At 43.1% G+C, this 21,324-nt stretch overlaps 1 protein-coding gene across 1 annotated transcript; it reads right to left on the reverse strand.

Annotated features, from left to right (window-relative positions):
- Positions 1–211: 211 nt before the first annotated feature.
- Positions 212–20,330, reverse strand: LOC310854736 (NADPH oxidase 2-like; the record flags this gene model as incomplete). Its single annotated transcript, XM_083759409.1, has 11 exons — positions 212–338; positions 1,430–1,554; positions 2,036–2,182; positions 2,359–2,521; positions 2,727–2,968; positions 3,069–3,161; positions 3,292–3,418; positions 3,503–3,696; positions 4,512–4,622; positions 5,332–5,445; positions 20,277–20,330. 11 exons carry the CDS (start codon positions 20,328–20,330, stop codon positions 212–214), a joined length of 1,497 nt encoding a protein of 498 aa, XP_083615535.1.
- Between the last annotated feature and the right edge of the window lie 994 nt (positions 20,331–21,324).

The following is a 21,324-nucleotide window of genomic DNA, read 5'->3' on the forward strand; positions in this document are numbered from 1 at the left end:
CATGTGTGCATATGTCTTGAGACAAGCAAAGCTTTCAAAAGTATCAACCTGCCATGATGATGACGAATGTCTACACAATGTGTAAATCTAATTGACATTCTCTCTGATATGCACCACTCACCACCATAGACAGAGAGCAGAAGAAATAAATGATTTTACAAATCATTGAGCATCATCCTTCAAAAGCAGAAACAAACCTCTCTGTTTCAGCTTAAAAGTTCTCCTTATTGAAGTAGAATTTTGTCTTCTGAGGATCCAAATCTGAGTATTTGGCACAGTTATTCTGCAAGACTTTTGTTAAGCCTTCAGGGCCACACAGGAACATCCCCACCACTGACCTGAATGTAGCCGAAAACACACATTGTCAGTGCAAGCACATCAATTGCGACCAATGTTGACATTGGCATGACATTCAGAGCGTTTTGCATTTCAATTATGAAAATTAGATATTGCATATTTAGATTACTAAAAGTTTTCGAACTAAACTCTAGGGAAACTGGACCCAATGTTGAAGATGCATGCACTGTATGGAAAACATATTTTTTGCAATTGGCTAGCAAATAAACATAACTGGAAATTGATTAATTTGGCTAATTTAGCCAAGCTTATTTTCATATTTTATTTACACATCAATTTCAGTATCGATACGAAAGCTTTCGTGACGTTCATTTTCTTCGATTTTTCTTTTTCTTTTAGGTTTTATGACCTCAATTACACCCAAACAACCTGAACTTTGAACATTCAGTGGATAGGTCTGGGGTTTTGCTCTATGTTCTGAAGCCTTTTGAGCTGCAATGAAAAAATAATGTGCCAGCAGATGTCACCGTTGAGGGACTTTGCCTGTCAATCATCGTCTCTGCTGCGACATTCGAAATCCTAGCCAGGTTGTGCTTATAACCACGCTCCGCTTTTGTGGCCAACGTGGAGGTGCCTCTCGCCTCTCGGCCTCTCGCCTCCAACAACTGCGGACTAGACCTCAACATATTACTCTATGGACAAGACCGCGACGGAGGCCCACCGTCTCAAGTGAACTTGGGCCACGTGAGACACCACCGAGCCAGCTAAAGCGAGCGAGTTGCCGTGTTGAGCGCTGCGAAGTTTGCTTAGTCGACTCAGGGCCGTTAATTGTGACACGATAGGCAGAGAAAAGTATATAATGTTCTGGCGAGAGCGTTTTCACAGACTGCTGTCTACTGGCCAATCAGGGCGCGTCCTTGCCCACCCCGGATAGGTTTTCGGAGCACACGTCCCCGCTCCCCCCTCCCCCCCAGGGACTGAACCATAGGGGCTAATTATACAGAAAACCCCAGACCACATAAAATCCACTCAACGTTCAAAGTTTCTGGTTTTTGGAAGCAATTGTAGTCAGAAAACCTGGGGGGGATACATTATTGAAAACTGGTGTGTGGAAGATCAACCCTATTCTTACTTAGGATTCTCTTTGCGGACTTGTTCAAACTCCTTGTCCCAGTTAGGCCTGCCATAATGGGTTTTCTGCTTGAGACCAGTCACCACATCTGTTGCTTCATCAAAATGGACCTTCACATGAGCAGTCTGTAAAGACAAATGGAGAAAACCTGACAGAGGTAAGGAATAACGAATCTCAATCACTGTAGGTTGAATATGAGATTTGAAGTAGCATTAAACACTTGAACCCCAGCATTACATCCATTATTCTGGGCGGAACATTAGCCAAAAATAGCTGATCTACCAGCTCATGACACGTCGCTCGCAACCATGACGCATTTTGAGATTGTAAAACGGCTAATAATAAGAGATTTGGGGCTCTATTTTCGCCAGTGCATAAACTTCTTTGCCCTATTTTGAAAAACAGTTTAAAATACTTCAAGTAGAAAAAAAGTGGGAAAAAAGAAAAAATCCCAAAGAAGTTTAGATATCCTAAGGGGTAAGGCCCATAGTGTGTAGACAGAAATAAGCGGTCCAACTACAGAGAAAACCAAGGTCCAGTCCAGTTGACCAAGTCTAGATGGTTTAAGTGATTCATCTTAGCTACATTATCTAGACACATGCATACATGGCTCTGGTCCCAGCCAGTGAGGTGGAGTTTGTACGTCAGGAAATCTTCCATTCCTCTGGCCTCCATCTCCTTCTCCAGCATATGCAGGAGATCAGCAAACCACTCAAAGGTAGTTGTTTCCCGGCACAGCCAGTAGAAATAGATCTGCAACCAGGAAATAAATGTGCATTTCCAACAGTGAAAACAGTGTTAATGTCTGAGAATAACCTCCTTTATCTTAGATTCACGAGACCTGGCATAGCATCTGTCAAAGCGGAACAAAGGATGTGCCTGTTTAATGAAAGGACAAAGGCAAACAGGTTAGACCTGGTATGGGTTACCTTTCTGGTGCGCAGCTTGGGGTCAGAGACTTGGATTTTGTGAAAGATGGACCGCAGAACGGAGGCAAATGGGGTGACTCCGATGCCAGCACCTACCAGCATGCTGACTTCATAGTCAAATACATCCTCACTGGCTGTGCCAAATGGACCATCAACATGTATTCTAAGGAAGGATACATCATAGATCATGGACAAGGAACTGCAAACAATGGCTGTTTTTATATCCATTGTATTAATGATTGTACATGGTGACAATGCCATGTCGTTTGGGTGGAGTCAAGATTCATATCACTGAATCAAATGGGTTCTAAGCTGGGCTATATAGTCACAATATAAATAGTAAAATATCTACTTGAAAAGATGCTCACTTGGGACCCTGACCTCCCTCTGGAAGCTCCTCGCACATACTTATAAGTTTCTCAGTCCAGTTCCCCATGGCACGCAGATGGACACTGAAGAAGTCCTCCTCAGGAGCAGAGGTCATCGTGAATGGGTGCCACTCAAGCTTGGAAATGGCTGGGCAATTGAGGAAAATGTACTGTCCCACCTCTGACTTGAAGCCATCTTTCACCAGCTGCAACTCCAGCACCCTGGACGAATGCATCACGATCTGGTGATGGGGTGCATGACAGACACAGCGCACATGGATCATGCTACCACAACTGGAAATTATACCTAAAGGCCAACAAATGATTTATACACAAACATACCTTCCTGCATTGAACCGGCTGCATGTAGTGGATGAAACGCAGCACACGCTCAAACAAATAAAGAAACATGGGGAGAACCACCCACTGTGGTGTCTATTAATAAGGGGGACAATAATGGGTTATGGTTATTTGACTTCAGAGTCTACATCAAAATATTCACGCTACTTTTTCTCTAACTTAACTTAACTGAACACTGTACAGTGAACTGTGCTTTAACACTCACCAAAAGAAACCCCCCACGAAACTGAGGAATGGGGCACTCAGGAATCCGTCCCCAGTCTTCACTCCGATCCTTGCATACTGTGTGATTGTGTGGCGGATCTGTTGTGATTTGACCCCGCACGACGCGCCTATAGATGCAATATATTGAGCCACATGAGAGGACAGACAAAAGAACAAAAATACATAACGTGGCTCCCTGCCTTCATCCTTACCCTACTCCGTGAAGGACAATGGCACCGAAGAAGGCAACAAAGAGATGGTGTGTGTACCAGAACACTTCGTAGTAGTTGCGCCTCATGAACGGGGTAGAGGATGTAATCATGAGGATGAGAGACAGTGAGCAGATGACACCTGTGAGACCTGCGAAGGACGTGACAGCAAAAACTGTCGGGGCCTGCTGTGCACTCTGTGCCACAAGGAGTCAAACAGGGTGACAAGTCAATACCTCAGCAATTTCCAACCTTTTCGCAAAACACTACAAACAGCACTACGATATTATTGATCAGATAACATAACATTAATGTACTGTGATGTAATGGTTGGGTTCCCAAACTTTTCAACCTGTGACCCCAAAATAATGCTGCAATTTACTCGCGACCCCAACCTAACCACGGAGGCAATTTTATGCACATACTGTAAGCACTAAGCATGCACATTGGTGCGCATTTTCCGGCACATGTAATGTATTAAGCCTAGGGCTATGTAAGGGTTTTGTAACCTTTAAATGTATTTGTAATCATTGTTAAATTGTATTTCACTCATTCTGTTGAATAAGTAAAAAATACAATCTTGAAAATAAATTTGCAACCCCACCGTCAGTGTCCCAAACTTCTGGAACCTGTGATGTACAGTAATGTACTTAAAGTCTATATTGATCCAAGCTGGAACACAATCAAATGATTTTGGTCATTAAAATAAACATGCTTTGAAAATGCACAGAGCCAACTCAAGGAGCTCACCAGCTAAATGTGTTAATATAGCGTCAAGATGAATGTAACGACTTTAACCCTTATACATAGGCTATTTGAAAATATCCCATCTTCAAGATGTCCAATCGCGATGCATTGTGAGCTTGTAGATCTGCTATTTACAAAAGAATCTTGAAAATATTTGGACAAAATATGAAACATTTTAACAACACAAATGACAAAACATATTTTCGTCAAAACACATACTAATTTGGGGGTCGTTGACAGGAAAGTTTGAGAACCGCTGACTTACACCAACTGTGTCGCGGAACGGGTTGAGGTAGGTCGTGTTTTGGGTGTCATCCAGGGTGGACAGGGCTTTGCTGAGTGCATCATATTCCCCTCGTCTGCTGTTGTTGTAAAACTCAATATTGAACAAATGGGAGACTACGTGCACAACTATCAGAGAACAGAAGAGATATGATAATGTTGGTTAATGTATTTGAGTTCCACTTGTTCCACCATAGTTGTATTCTATATGGAAAAACTCTGTAGGCTGCTTTTGGCGTTACAACATTGTAAAATATAAATGAGTGAAACTGAATCTGTTCCAACTTTTATTCTAATTTCTCTAATTAAAAGATAAATGTTCATACAAAATATTTATATTGTCTAATTAATTGTATTCTCCCAGATTTAAATGGCTGCGTCTTCACATGGTTATAGTTGTAAGGCAATTTGTCTAGGTGTACAGTATGTTGTGTGTGTGTATATATATATATATATATATACACAATATATACTCACATGTCATTAATATAATTGTATAGGCAACCAACTTGTGAAAAGCGAGATTCTTGTCCAGTTGTTCCCTCATTCTTCGGCCACAATGCTGAAAGGATCCAGAACGTTTGAGACAAGCAATTTAAAATGTGTAATGAAACATCAATGCGTGTGTGTGTGTGTGTGTGTGTGTGTGTGTGTGTGTGTGTGTGTGTGTACATATATGCTAGTTCTATATATTTTGTACATTTATTGTCTCCGCCAGGCCAAACGGCTTGGCCGAGACTATATTTTGGACCTGTCAGCTTTTATCCAAACATCACACAAATCGGTACACATAGGCATCTTACATGGAGCATGGAGCCGCGGATCATGGACAGCATGCTTCGGCACACTGGAAGGAGGATCAGCATGCAATCAAAGTTGAGGCATGCTGCAGAGGCTCTGGCGAAGGGCAGTGCGACCTGGACAGCAAAACAAAAATGAAATATTAACATCTAGCCTCACTGGATCATATTCTGGGTCATTAGTTCAAACGTATATAGGCCTAAGTGACAGCGGAAAGTATATGCCTGCATTACTTATACGACTAAAACTAAGTTCTTCATGAATAAGTGATGTCACTGGTTAAATGCAGCTGAAACACAATGGTTAACCTACCCCTAGAAGGTGACGTGTGTAGAAAAATCGATCCCCGAATTCATAATGCAGATACTCCGAGATGAATATGTATCCATTGAGGCCAAAAAAGACAGACTGCAAGTCAAGTTAAAAATGTTCACATCACAAATAGTGTTTGTTCAATAGGAAAAGCTTATTGGTTCATTCTGCCTGTAAATAAGTTCGGCATTTGGACACTTGAATGTTTACAAATCTTTGTTTTGTACAATTTTGGCATGTAAAATGGACGTACCAGTATGAGATATGTAAATCCATGGTTGATAATCCAACTACCCATGTTGGGACCCTTGCCGCTACTGCAACTCACACACGTCCGTTACATCTCGCCTACCTGCAGGCTTTTATAGACTCCTGCTTAAACCACTCCCATTAAATGAGCATCTTGTCAGGGAGAAAATGCACATTTCATCATTGAGGAAGTCGAGTCGTGGAAGTCAGTGGAATGAGGAAGTGCACCTTCTGGACTGAAATCTGAACATACAAGTAGCCTACCTACAGTACTGTATAACTGAACAACTCAAGGTGCTGACCTAACATTGAGAGCATATACCATCCACATGTTTTGTGATACACATAAGAGATTCAAAGAATTATGTTTAGATACCTCAAAGTAAAAAAAACTGCCAGCTTCAACTCATATCTCAAAGATTGACGGAGGTTCATATACAGTACCATGGTCGTTTCATACCATCCTCGACTATAATGCTCAGCTAACCTCATCTCCTATCCAAGGTGTGTGTGTGTGTGTGTGTGTGTGTGTGTGTGTGTGTGTGTGTGTGTGTGTGTGTGTGTGCGAGCGTACTGAAAATGACTGAAATGTTCATTTAGTCCTATAATCTTACTCTACAGTTGCCATAATGATGTCCACAATATATATATTTTTTCCTTTTCTGAAGTAAAACTCACAATAAACAAATTAAAGGTAAGTGATGATAATAATCATTGCTGTAGTGTCTCCACCTGCCTTTATCTCCTCGCAAACAACCGTGTCAAATTATTGTTTCATCACTGACAATAATTATTATGTCACACCACAGAGCATCAACACATCCACACAGCAAACGTTTCATAGCCATAACAAGAACAGCATCAATATAATCACTCAGCAAAGGCATGGCCCGAGCTGACATCACAAAATGGTTTAGATTTGAGCCCAATTAAAAATGAATTGCTTGAAATGAGTGCTGACCCTCGCCGAATTGGATGCCAGTGATCTGGTTTCTTACAGTGGGCCAGCCGGTACCTAGAGAGCGAGCCTCTCTGACACACTGTCAGCGTGGTAGAAAATCCAGAGGCTTCTGCCCGCAATAGGCTGAGAATTATAGCTACTTAATACTATGCTACTTTATGTGGTTGCCGTGTGTGCGTGCATTTGTGTGTGTGTGTGTGTGTGTGTGAGAGAGAGAGAGAAGGAGGGAGGGAGAAGCGTAAACTGAACTTGAACGGAATTAACTTCCAAATTTGCGTAAAAAGAATAATGACGGCCATCTCTATCCATCTATTTATAAACTCTTATTTATAAAGCAGTTTTAAGGATGCACCTTGACACATATTCTAGTTATTATACATTCTGGAAACAGCCAGCCAATTGGAGACGGTCTGGACTCTAACTGAGCCTCGGGGGGCGTGGTGTGCCAACCATTCTAGTGTGATCCCAGATCCCAAAAAGTAATTGTTCCTCCAGGCTATGAGATGTCAACCCTAGAGGCCAGGCCCATGAGCATACAAGAATAGCCTACAGTAGGTGCAGCTAGTTTGACATTTTGATTTGCTGTAACCTTAATTTCCCTTCAGGGATTAATGAAGTGTATTGCATCTCATCTCATATCTCATCTTGTCTTGTTTTCTCATTTAAATGGAACTAAATGAGGATTCTCACAAGATGAAATGATCGAGTACAATGTTTTTACAACCCTTCAGCATGCATTTGACTGTCATGATCTGTCTCTTAATGTTGCTCCATTCCCTTTGGCCACCTCCATAGTCTAATTTAGTCACCGTTACCTGCACACCTGTTTCCACTTCCTTGTACGTCCTGCTCCTGCCAATTAATTCATTTCACCTTGAAGCAGGAGACAATTTAAATCTTCATAACTCATATGATACTATTAACAGTAATGTTCGTTCGTTTCTCTAGGTAGAGCTGCTGCTGTGTACTCATCTCATTAATAAAGAAACTCATAAGAAACTATACTCAAGAGAGTGCGCATATTCCCTTTTTTTCATCGATCTTCAATAATCTGCACCGATCAGCCACAGAGAGACATAAAACGCAATTGGCATTGATCTACGGCAATTGATAAATGTTATGCTTAACGCCATTGCCGTTGATGTACGGCAATATTGGTCTTTTATAGTGCTTTTGATTGATCAAGTCGTAATGCTACTCAAGTTAGCATTGGGTTGCTAGCTGGTGTTGTCAATAACACTGGATCGCGCCATCAGCATGTCTGGTCAAAACAAGGTTTATTCCACGGCCCAGAGCCGACGATGTCATCCTCCTCCATCATGTTTTAGCAGCACGGACGGTATCTATCCCCTATCTCAAGGCGCAGGTGCAACAAATTGTTAATTTGCAGTGGTGCACAATTTCAACATTATGTCAGGCAGAGAGAGTTGTGTTTACACTGTGTGCTGCTGTCAGTAGCCTATAGGCTAAATTGAAAAGGAAGCAACCCGCCCAACAACTACATCCCTTTTTTTGGGAAAAAGACTGCGACCGTCCCAGCAGCAGCAGAAGAAGACAGTTACAGTGATGCCTTGGTTATCATTGAGCCCCCGGATAATAACAACAACACCAGCAGGAAGTAGGAACATTATTTGACAGGTGAAGACTGAAGAGCAACAATTTGGACTGCATGCCCTAAAAAGGGACATTTGTTTAATACTAAGGCTTTAAGGAAATACATATTGTGCCGCATGTTGTCTTTAGTAGCTATAGTTTACAATCTTATTTTTAAATTTGATTTGATTTGTTATTTCACATTTTTGACATTGTAAGCTTCATGGCAGATTGGCAGGGTTCAGTCTCAAAGACTGAAAGTTTTATTTATGTTCCCCATGTTTTTTTTTTTATTGTATAGGCCTACAGCTGTATCTATCTCCCTGCTCTCAATGTTTTATGATGGTGTTTAATCGTGTCGAGCAGGGAGAAAATGCAACAGAGCTGAATGCAAAGATAAATATCATATGCACACTTGTATTCTCATTCTATAATAAATATTGGTTAAATCTATTTGTGAGTTGTCTGACTGATATTACAATTGAAGCGGATAGTGTTTGTTCTGTAATTTTACAGAACAAACACTATAGTCTACAGTAGAGACAACATGGGGTTGTGGGGGAATGCTGACCTGTATGCATCTTTCTTGTTCAGTGGTTATGCAGTCAGAATGTATCTGTATTCGACATTTCAATCAGAATTATGTTAAAGGTTTCATGACATTAATTTTCATTTATTGTATGACCTCAATTCCACCCAAACAACCTGAACTTTGAACATTCAGTGGATTCTCTGTGGTCTAGGATTTTCTCTGTGTCTGTGGAGCCTTTGAGCTGCAATGAAAACAGGCAAAACAGTGAAAACAGTGACATCTACTGGCAAATCCCATTGTCATATGGGCTGGCTCTTACATCACACTCCACAGGAAAATGTTTGAGCCAGAAAACCCCAGACCACAGAAATTCACACACACACACACACACACACACACACACACACACACACACACACACACACACACACACACACACACACACACACACACACACACACACAATCCTCCCTCTCACTCGTGTGACCAGCTGTGCCTGTCTGTTCACCTCCATCAAGTTATCGCTCCCAATTTTCTGTTTGTGCTGACTCCATCCCTGTTAGCATTAGCAATCAGTGGAGAAGACGTCCATTACTCCAGAACCTGACAGCTCTCCTCAGACTCCCTCTGCTCCTTAATGACACCTGACAGAACACACATTTACTACTTAACACAACACACCTCTAGAGAAAGACAATAGAGCTCCCATTTGACAAACACACCCATGCATGGATTACCTGAGATAAGTTAAAATGGGAATGTCTCTGAGCCTCCATAGCGACCCAAGCAGCCTACTATAAAATTGCTTTCCAATTAGGTCCAATTAGCATGGGACCTGCATGTTCACCATTAGTTATGGATTAATGTTATGAAGAGCACAATATTGTTATGGATCCAGACCATAGACCCTGCCCACTCAATGAGTGGACTAAGCTTCATGCTTTAGTCTGATAATCAGGCAGCTATTGTTCTATTAGAATAGGTTTTTTATTTTGCTCATGGCTGTCATGACCTACTACATCTATTCCCTCTGTTTTGGCCACTCTCCTATCATCTATGTCACAGTTCACTACACTCTGTTTAAGCAGGCACCACAGACATATTTTGACAAATAGGCCAAATTAGGCCAAATAGGCCAAATTAAACATGTGGTGGCAACTGAGACAGTATACCAACCAAATGGAATATTAAGATAACCTTTCGACTATTCTACAAGTTAACATCACACCTTCCCCATCTCTATTCTTATTAAATGATGTTTAATTGCCATTTGCCATTAAATAACACCCGTATTCGTGTCTTCTTTGCTGGCGTAACGGCCGCAAAGAAGATGGTTGCTTCGCACTGGAAACCGCCTCATACATTGTCATTTCGCCAATGGGCTTTGACCTTTCTAGACATCATTTATCTAGAAATGTCTACAGCAAGATTGCATGGTGCAAAAGAGGAAAACATTGAGATTTGGTCTGGTATTGCAGATTTGGTTAAGGGCATGGTTTAATCATTATTATTATTATTATTATCATTATTTATTTATTTTTTGTCTCCATTGCACAGTAGTAGGAGTAATGACATTTTGTGGCATCTTTGGTCTCGGGGGGGGGGGGGATTGTTTGTTTTTGTGTTCCTTGCTTTTGCTGTTATGTGTTGTTTTATATGTGTTTTGTTTTCTTTAAGTCATTCATGTTGTTAACGTGTATTATTGTGATTTTTGTCTTAAAATAAAAAAACATTTGATAACCAAAAAAAAAAGATTATGTGACTGTTGTTCATTCATCATGGCTGCCTCCGGATACATAATACATTTTATCCCAGCATTTTTCAGACATGATATCATAAAGAAGGGAAATTGTCCTCACTGGTCACATGTTTAAATTAGTGACCACAATTCAACAGAGGTCCATTTAGTTGTAGTGCTTTTTCCCCCAGAAAGATAATGTGTGTCATCGGGGTTTCGGGTCTCGCAACATCATACCCCTCACTCAGGTGACCCAGTAGCTACCCTTGATAAGTCCCATTAGGGAAAAACCAGGGCCACACAATCCGTTCCTCCTGAACTACTCTGCCGGGACTGGGAGGTACCATTCTGGCACATGGAAGGACTAGGCTCTGTGGGTTGACACCTGTCCGGGCCCCTCCTACGTCTCACCAGGTCCACTCCTGCCAGGCCCTGTGCGTTGCACCAGACTCCCAGCACCAGGCACTTTATTCAGGAGTGGTGGATTCTCAAGCCGCAATATATATACTGATGGGGATTTTGTGTGTTTTTTACGTGTTATTTCTGATCATAGTCGGAGAATATTGTCATAATAATGTCAAATTTGGGAATACATTTCTTACCAATAATTGTCTTCACCAATGTGTTTGTAAAGGTGTCTACAATCTACTACATATCCCACATTGGTTTCTATTCAGCCACCCTAGGGGAAGTTTTGACAGCTGCTGAAAGTTGGGGTACCATTAACGAGCAGTATATGGCAAAATGTTCTAAATTTCATTATGCTTTAAGTAGCATGTGACCAACTAGAGGGTTTTCATTATTCTGAATCCATTCCAAGCATTCGTTTTCTAAGAAAAACACTCCTTGGGCTGTGTGGATAGGGCCCAAGTAGTATTTTACATGCAAAACTAATGCCTGGAATGGGTTCAGAATCATTTCAAGAAAGGTGCACTTTCAAAAACTACCTCTCAAGTGAAGAGTTGATCAGGGAGACTGTGGTATGTGTGTTAAGGCTTATTTATTTTTTACTTTTACTGTCACTCGACAAACATCACGTTCGGCTGAAACATTTGAACTCCTACCACTTATTTTCTGACTGTGATGCTGTCAGTAAATCGCTGGTCCTCATTGGGTGTAGGGGTCTGAGTTAAAATCTGATTCCTGTCGTGTCCGGCATAACTCCTCTCTGTCTCTCTGGGGCGATTCACACTATGGTCCCGGGTGCGCACTCGGGACCACTTGGCAGATGTTGTGGTAGTGTGAATGATGCGTACCGTTCCCGGGAGCGGATCGCCCAACCGGGATCCGGGACCGCATGGGGGGCGGGTCTCTGGACCGTTGAAGTGTATTCAGATACGGATCGTTCCAATGTGAATGCATGCGTACCTAAAGAAGGAAGTGGACTGTTTTTTTTAAAGAATGTGACATAATCTCTAGTCGACGAGCCAAGTGTCAACAAAAGAAAACAGCCGCTGCACGATGCGTAACACCAGCGCATTTCTCAACGCCGCCCTTCTCCTGTTTAATCTGCTTATACGCGCAGCACCGCAGTACGCGCTGATCTTATTCTGCGGACTACACGTGGCTCTTGGGCTTTGCTTGGCACAGTTTCCAAAGTAAAACAAAATAATAATAATGCTAAAGTAGAATCCATAGCAAACTAATACACTGGAGCACAGAACTGACTGACACAGTGAATAGCAGGCAGGCTGACAGTGCAGTGTGTCTGGATTTATTTGAGACAATGTCGCACAGTTGATGGTCAGTGTCCGTGCGCGCGAGCCATCAAGCACACCGTCATCAGGAGGATTAAAGTGTGTTATGCAAGTGTACCCGGGTGCGCTGTTAAAACCTTGGGTAATGTGAATCATGGCCATCGGGGACCAGGCAACCGTATTCGGAAACGGTTCCAATTAAACGGATTCAGTCCGTCTCAGTGTGAATTGCCTATAGACCGATTCACAGAGGGTTTCCTGGGTGCGGCCATTACTGAGGTGTACCATTGAGTGCAGCAGCACTGATTAGCTACACCTGGCCTACGGTGCACCTGCTCCATGTATTACACCTCAGTAATGGCCGCGCCCAGGGCACCCCTCTGTGAATCGGTCTATAAGTCTCTCTCTGTCTCTCTCAATTCAATTCAAAGGAGCTTTATTGGCATGAGAAAACGTATACGTTTACATTGCCAAGACAAGACAATCAAAATAAAACAATGTATTTACAAATAAATATTGGATATAAATATATATAAATAGGAATTAAATAAGAGCTGTGTTACATTAACACTTTGGGTAATACTATCTTGTGAAACTATAAAAAAGATTGTGCATTTTCTGTCAGATATAGTTATACATTATGATACTTTTGAAAGTTGACAGCAGTATTTCAATGTTTTTGCATTCACTTAGTATACAAAACATTTGCGACAAGTAGCAGCAATTTATTCAAATGTAACTGAATGACAGTTAGTTGCTCTGTTTATATAACAGAATTTCTATGTACCGAGGTCATTTGCTGTAAGCAGTGTATGGTATAAACAATGATTTGTATTCCTGTCTCTCTCTCTCTCACATTCACCGCCGTCATTTTCTTGTCTCTCTCTACACTCATCCAGTCAACCTAATGGAGAAGGAGTACGTTGTTTATCCGTGTGCCTTCTTCTTTTCGTACTTTTTTTTCATCCTTAGATCTGTCTCATCTTGTTCTCTCACTATTATAGTCAATGTCAAACCCCAGAGGATATTTTGTAATACGCTCCCAAACTTAAAAAACATCCAGTCTCATTAAGTGTAAAAAAAGAGAGTGGAGGGGCTTCACTTCAGCATTCCTTTATACGACTGGGTAATCTGTTCAACTTGGAGCCTTCACCTCGGTGCTGTTTCAAATTATCCATTATTCTGAGAAAAAACATTTGAACAACCACACATTCGAATGAATAAAACATCAGTTTGCAGACCACAGGACATCAGCACCAGACATGATAATCTAGACAACAAGTGACAGACCTTGAAGTTTGGAGAGAAACTTTTTTGTCAATTATTAGAAAAATAATAATGTAAACTGTGATATTAAGGCTAGTCTATACTTTGACCCTTTAATTGAACAAATATTACACATATGTTCAACTTAAAATTATTGTTGAATGTCTTGTGCTGTAAGTATAAATTAAACCTTAAAGCGGCAGTAAGGTCATTACCACCTAATACTTCGGTAGACTCGATGCGAATGGGCGGAGAAGTTGGGATTCTCCCTCCCTCTCTCTCTCTCTCTCTCTCTCTCTCTCTCTCACACACACACACACTATACGCACGCAGCCACGCACTGTTCTTTTGGGCATGGAGGCACAGCGCTGAGCGCACTGATATAACAGACAGCAGCGCAAAATGTTTACAAGTTTATCGAGATGAAAGTCCCTACTCCACAGTCCCCACACAGTGACAGCAGTCCATGTTTACGGCACGCACAGACAAAATATTCTGTAGTCTATACACTGCAGTGTTTTTATGTGTTTCCTTAAGCAATTGATTAATGTACTCGTCCTCATTTCGATCAGGGCTTCAGGCTCCTCATTCGACCACGTCTATCCACGGTAACGGGACATCTTTGCGCTGCGTAAAATATGCCTTCTCCGTCTCCAACTGTGTTCAGCACTTCAGCTCCTCACCCGCCACATTGTTTGCTTCATTTCCTTTATTTGCTGCGGATTGCATTCCCACCTGCACCGAATCGAAATCAAGTGCTGTTGGAAGTGAAGCGAAACCCCCGTTTTTGGTCGAAGTAGAATGCAGTTATTTGATACGCATTAGGATTCGAATGATGATTCACACCTGCCAAACGAAGCGCAGTTTCCTATAATGTGCAGCAGGATTAGTTTTAATCGCAGTAAAGCTTTCTGGTGTGAATGTCACCTATGTAACCTTTTTTAATGAATAAAATGTCAATTTGTCCAATCGGCGTGGTTATATTTAGTTCCCTACTGTTCTATTGAGACATTTCGTGAGTGGAATAATAAGAGAGTGGCGACATGCTTTGATCTCGCTGCAAAGCGGGTGCCTATGGGCTATAGTTTAAAAACAATGGAACTATTCCATTGAGATAGAATGAGCACTTCCGCATTCCATTGTTACAGTAGGAGTCAACGCTAGTGTCGCCACTCTCTTACTATTCCACTCGGATCGTGTCAAAGCTTATGTCTCACCTAGACATGCAGGATCTGACAAATGTTGACCTGATGGTCAAGATTAAATTTATACCCTGAGCAAGCAGACAAGGTATTAATGATAATTAGCTCATTAGTAGAAATGTTGAGATGTCAGGAAACCGTGGTTCAAATTCAAATCCGGTGTAAAAGTACATAAGTGCAGACTCTGACAATAGGTGTAGCAGGATGTGCGTTGGCTCCCACGCTGCCCAGGGCCAATCCTCCGGCCACACTCTTCAGTGGGATGATTGTTACCAGTATTAAGGCAGCCAAAACACCCCCGAGGGGATCGACAATAACGGGAGGTATGATTACTTCTAACGCGACAAGCGACGGGACCGCGATGGGCCGTCAAAATAACAATCTTTGGTTAGAATTGGAAGCATTGATTTAGATCAAGATTCACGTTTTAAGATGTTCGATCTCATCCACTAAAATGGAGGGGGACCACTTTGGATGACGTTCCAACCGGAAATGACATGGAATGTTGCCCGACAGGCGCTCCCAGCATGTGGAGCAGTGCGCTCGGTTATGAAATGATTAATGTTCCGTATTTTGATTAATCTCCGTCCTGGAATATTTGGTAGGACAGAGACATCCGTTTATGCAGCTCAGGGTGTTGACATGTTCATTTGGTGTCTCGTTGGCACCACAGGAATGTAAACATTAAGCGTTTGTTTATTTAAGTCGCTATATGCCTGGTCGGCGCTGTGGGCAGCTCTGCCCTCACGAAAATGGTAGGTTTACTGTCTGTCCGTCTCTCTGCTTTTGTCTCTTTGATTTCATGATTATTAATTAGTAGGTTAACACGTCCGCTTGTTATTTCAGGGCCAGTGCAGTGAGTGACACAACTGCTGTTTGGTTTCATCACAAAGACAAAAGTCTCAGAAGTGGCCCAGAATACTTTGCAGAGTACTAGAAACATTATCCCTGACTCCCTGAGATCGAAGGGATTGTTGCCGGTGATTGTTGAGAAATTAGCCCCGATGGGATGATTACATTCCGACGCAAAGCTTTAAACGGCTACTCAATAAATAAATTAATAAATTGACCCAAAAGTAACAAAAGTTACTGAAGTGAAAGTAGTATATATAGCATTAATTTATGCCAGGTCATGGTGCAGTGCAACGTGTCGCCCCAGAAAACAACAGCAAGTGAGAGAAACCCTATAGGATTGACTCAACTACTGTACTTAAGTACAATCTTTAGGGATCTTTACTTTACTGGAGTCCCATTTTCAATAATTCTACTCCACTACAGTACATCTCAGGTGACCTGCTATTTCAAGACTTCCGTATGTTATGTAGGCTACTTTAAGTACACTTTGATGCCAATACTTATTGGTATTAATACATTTACTTAAAGTAAAGCATGTTTGTACTTCCATCAGTGCCTGGGATAGAGAGAGAGATGTGTTCCTCTGTTTTGGAGGATGGACCGGGAGTTGACAGAGGGTGTGACACTGTTTGAGTTGGGTGACAGTGTGGTCCGAATAACATACTACTCCAACACTCTGTCAACACTTCCTCATGACGAGTGTTTACTTTGGGTGAACACAGTGTAATGAAGGGGTGACAGAGTGTCATCACAGCATGGTGACAGGTTGTTTTTATTGGGCCTCTCAGCAGAAGAAGGGAAAAAACAGCACCCTATGCTTTTTTCCGCATGTTTCCATTTGAATTTGCCTCTGGGGGCGCCGCCCAATAGAATGTGGATAACAGGATGTTGGCCTGTTTGGTCCACCCTCTGCCCTCCTCTTCAATAGTCAGTGTATACAACAATGTATACACGTTCTGAATGCCCCTGCTAGATTCAGTAGCGCTGCTCGGAATCTGTTCTTGAGAGAATAATATTGGGTGATGTGATGTGATGTTCTTTCCATATTCTCCCGATTCCTGAAAACTACAAATGACAAGTGACAGAGTGACAGTGACAATAGGAGTGAATGTACTGTATAGACTTATGACGTGTGTGGTGTGTGTGTGTGTGTGTGTGTGTGTGTGTGTGTGTGTCACCTAACCTCCATTGGAAAGGTCCATGTCTTTGAAGCTGTAGTGGGGGGGATCAGCTCAGCCACTGTGTCTCGGAAACCACACCGCTGGACACACGCACGCGCACACACACTTTTTTTATGTATTTATTTCTTGGACTGTATGTTTCTATGCATGTGTGGGTTCATGTTTGGGCACTCTTCTGTATCTGCATGCGTGCATATTGCGTAAATATGAATTATTTTATTCAACTTTAGTTTTTCTTTCTTCGCTACCATGCGTAATGTGTCTCTTGTCTGTGGATGCATGTGTGTGTGTGCGTGCGTGCGTGCGTGCATGCATGCGTGTGTGTGTGGCATTTTGTTCTCCTGTTTTAACGGCCAGGCCCTCTGGCTTACAAAGGAGCCGGAGGTATAGCCTCGGCCCCAGCCATACTCATCTGCAAAGAGAAAAGCCTGGTCACAACCTAAGACAGAGAGCGTATCAGCGGAAGTGTCAGTCCAGAACATCTGTCAGATGTATTTCCCCCGGATACAATATTTTTTCCACCAATCACAACACTTGTTTCATTCACGGAGAACTGATTTGTAAAGAGTCAACGTAATTTCCCTGAGCGGTACTTCCGCCCACAGTCCCGCAACTTGCGCCCCCAAAAAATGATACACTCTACAGTGTAGGTCTTTTGCCCAACGTGAGCCGGGGGTGTGGGAGAGTTTAGAGCTTTCCTGTCTCGCATAAACAGCCCGGCTCAGCGGGACCAATAGCAACCGGGAGGAGGTGAACATGACGGAGGAGGGGTATAAGAGTCCATACTAATGATTCAGGGATTACCGTTTTCCCCTCCACTCTGCAATTATGCCTCAATTTCCCTCCTGAGCTTTCATGTTCATGTCAGCTTCAGTGCAGGAGATAAGAGGGCTCTCACCCTGAGGATACGGTAATGATCTCAAGCATGTCAAAGTGAACGTTCAGCGCTCCAAAAACATTTGTTCCATCTTCCCTTTTTAACATAAGGCTATCATGGGGAGGCAAAATCAGTGTAAAACGTGCCTGTAGGAAAAAACCAGGGACGTGGGCAGGGAAACAAAACCTTCTATGATGTCACTGAGCATCATGAAGGTATACCGAAAGACCCACCCACCTCAGACATCAGCAACATTATGAAAATTGCAAAAAATATAATTGTCCGGGTAAAAATCACTCCATTATGTAGAAATGTATACATGTATATGTACTGCATGTCCAGTGGCGGTCAGAATGTTCCATGGGCCCTGAGGTGAGATTGACCGCCCGGGCCTCCCTATACTTACTAAATCGTCTCCCTTTACCTCCCAATTAACTACATTTTACACTGCTTATTATTGACAGAAAATGTAGTCTTAGTCACGGTATTAAACTCTTAAAGGTTTTATGACATTCATTTTCATTTCTTTTTCTTTTTCTTTTTTCTTTTAGGTTTTATGACCTCAATTACACCCAAAAAACCTGAACTTTTGAACATTCAGTGGATTTTCTGTGGTCTGAAGTTTTCTTTGGGGTTTGGAAGCCTTTTGAGCTACAATGAAAACAGGCAAAACAGTGAAAACAGTGACATCTGCTGGCAAATCCCATTGACATATTATGGGATTTGCAGGATCTTACATCACAAATCAGAGCACCTGTTTGAGCCAGAAAACCCCAGATCACAGAAAAGCTACTGAATGTTAAAAGTTCATGTTTTTTGGGTGCAATTGAGATTAGAAAACCTAAAAGAAATAAGAACAATTCCAAAACCTTTTTTTTAATGTCACAATCCCTTTAACAACGTGTTTGAGAGAGAGAGAGAGAGAGAGAGAGAGAGAGTATACAGTTTACCACTGTATACTCTGTATACCACGCCGGCCGGGCGGGCCCTCCCCCCCACGGGCCCCAAGGCAACTGCCTCTACTGCCTAATGTCATTATTTTTTGGATAGGACAACTCTAACCTACATCAATTTGCATTTTTAAATCGGTAATTGTTCTACCCTGTAAGAACCAGATCAATTATGATGCTTCCAGCATTGGTGGATTGATTAGCTGGTCAGAAGGTATGTCAGAGCCACCTCTGTTCTCACCATGCACACTAAACACCTCAGCGATTAAGACCTTCATTGTCACCTCCATGAAGGTGCCCAACTGGCTTTGGCCTCAGAGCATTGAGAGGGTTGTCAACATGGTGACTGAGGCTTCTGCTACATACTTCTCTCATTCTCAGGAAACGAGGGATGGAGGGATCAGGGCTCAGGAGACCAGCAGGAGGCTGATGTCTAAGGCTGAGTCAGTTCTTGTTCAATCTAAGTTCAGGAAGTGATACTTGATCATCATAATTGTAACCAGTGATATACATGTGTAACGGGGGTCAAGTGTTATTTTTCTTTCTTTTTTGTGTTTCATAATGGCCTTATTATTTACCTGTTAATCAGTAATATTGTTTTCCCTTGTGTCCTTTATATTACTGTCATAATGGGCTGTGCTGTTGTGTGATATCATATAATGGTTGTGTTCTTGAACGTCCCCTTTAAGCCCTTAATTACCTGACCAGTGCCAGCCCTGTCAATGAGTGGGGTGGAGCTCCAGTGGCTATAAATGGGGCCAGATAATTCATTCAAGGGAGAACAGTAAAGGGAGAAAGCCTGGAGGAGTGGGTCTGTTGTGTGTTCACATGCTGAGAAGAACAGAAGACTAGAAGTTCCCCAATAGACTAATTGCCCCCCTTGCAAGTTGCACATTTTGATAACAGTATGTTTTAAGAGTTGTTGATTATTGTTTGGTTAGTTTGTTTATAGGATATAGGTAGGTTAGGCTTTTATATTTTTATATTTTAAATCGGCCATCTTAGAGTGCCCCTAACTCGATCGTTTGCACCTGTGTCTTTTCTGCTGCAGTTCAGCGAGCGAGCACACAATTATTTCACTGACTTGATGTCTAACATGGCAAACCCCATGGGTTTGGTGTATGAGTTGGCCCATTTCAACAAGATCCAGCACCAGTACAAGCTGCTCAGTGAGGAAGGCCCCGCCCACTCCAAGCGTTTTCCGGCAGTGACAGCCTGACAGCTAGTAGACAGCTACCCAGCTTGACTCCCAACCACCAGAGAGGAGAGACCACCTCCCGGCTTACCCGACGCCATTTCAACGCAGCAGGCCCAGTCTCTGTGCCTTGCGGGTAAGTTCCGAACCTCAACGGGACCTACTATACTGCCTACTGTCATACCAATTCAACGCTGCGGGCCACTGTATGTGCGTCCGGCACTAAAACTCTGCCTGTCACCCAATACCTCACTGTAACTTGCATATTTTCATCATCAAAATCACTTTTACTGGCCATAGTTATTTTTTTCCCCCAGACAACATGACAACAGCACATACCTCATCATCCTCCGACTGTGACAGCTGCCTCCGCCTAATCCAGAAGGTGTCCATACTCGATCGTTTGCACCTGTGTCTTTTCTGCTGCAGTTCAGCGAGCGAGCACACAGACTAACAGTCTGTACCAAATCCGCAACAATGAAACCATCATAGACTCCTAATTCCACATCACCCAAGGTCCGCTCTCGGACCCCTCCGAGATCTCAATTGGACCCGCTCCTGTGGCAGCAGGGCCTGCGGCGATGTACAACGACACTCTTCCGGCATTTTTGGATGCTCCTGGTCCCGTCCCAGACGTCCCCAGGCGCCCTGCCGAACTGGACGACACCATTCCGGCCCCTCTGGTCTGGGTCCGGGACGATGCTCCGCGCCCGCCCGTGGCCAGCTCTACCCCGGCGTGGAGAACAGCTGGCCGGGGTCGCGGTCGGGATAATATGCCCCGTCCTCGTCCACCAGCATTAACATAAAAAAATAGGTTCTCCCTCCTGGCCGATGTCCCCGAACCCCCTCCTCGCATCGACACCCCCCTGGAGTCTGGTTCTGGTCCCTCCAGTCGTGGTAAGCTCCTGAGGACGGCGGTCGCCAGGCACTCGAGAGGTCTCAGCTCTCCCTGCCAAACTGACCCCCCCTCGCTGGCCAGCAGCCTCCCAACAACAGCACCACTGTCCCCCTTGTCGCAGCGTCCCGTGTCCACTCCGCTTCCCCTGATCACCCCCACGGTGGCTATCATCGGTGATTCCCAGACAAAGTTTGTCCGTTTTCCGAACGTCGTTACGCACTCTCTCTCGGGGGCGACCACCGCCGACATCCTCATTAAACTCCCCGAAATCCTGGCTTCTCTCCCATCCACCGTCACTAATGTTATCCTCCACATTGGAACAAATGACACTCAATCGCTAGTAACCCGCTCCAACTTCAAATTGATTTTCACACTCCTCTTCAGCACTGGTCTATCCATTCACATCTCCGGTCCACTTCCCACCTGGAATCGTGGCGACCTGCGATTCAGCAGATTGCTTCAGCTACACTACTGGCTCCAATCTGCCTG

Source organism: Protomyctophum parallelum (assembly GCF_964188405.1).
Source record: "Protomyctophum parallelum genome assembly, chromosome: 2".
In the NCBI taxonomy this organism is placed as follows: Eukaryota; Metazoa; Chordata; class Actinopteri; order Myctophiformes; family Myctophidae; genus Protomyctophum; species Protomyctophum parallelum.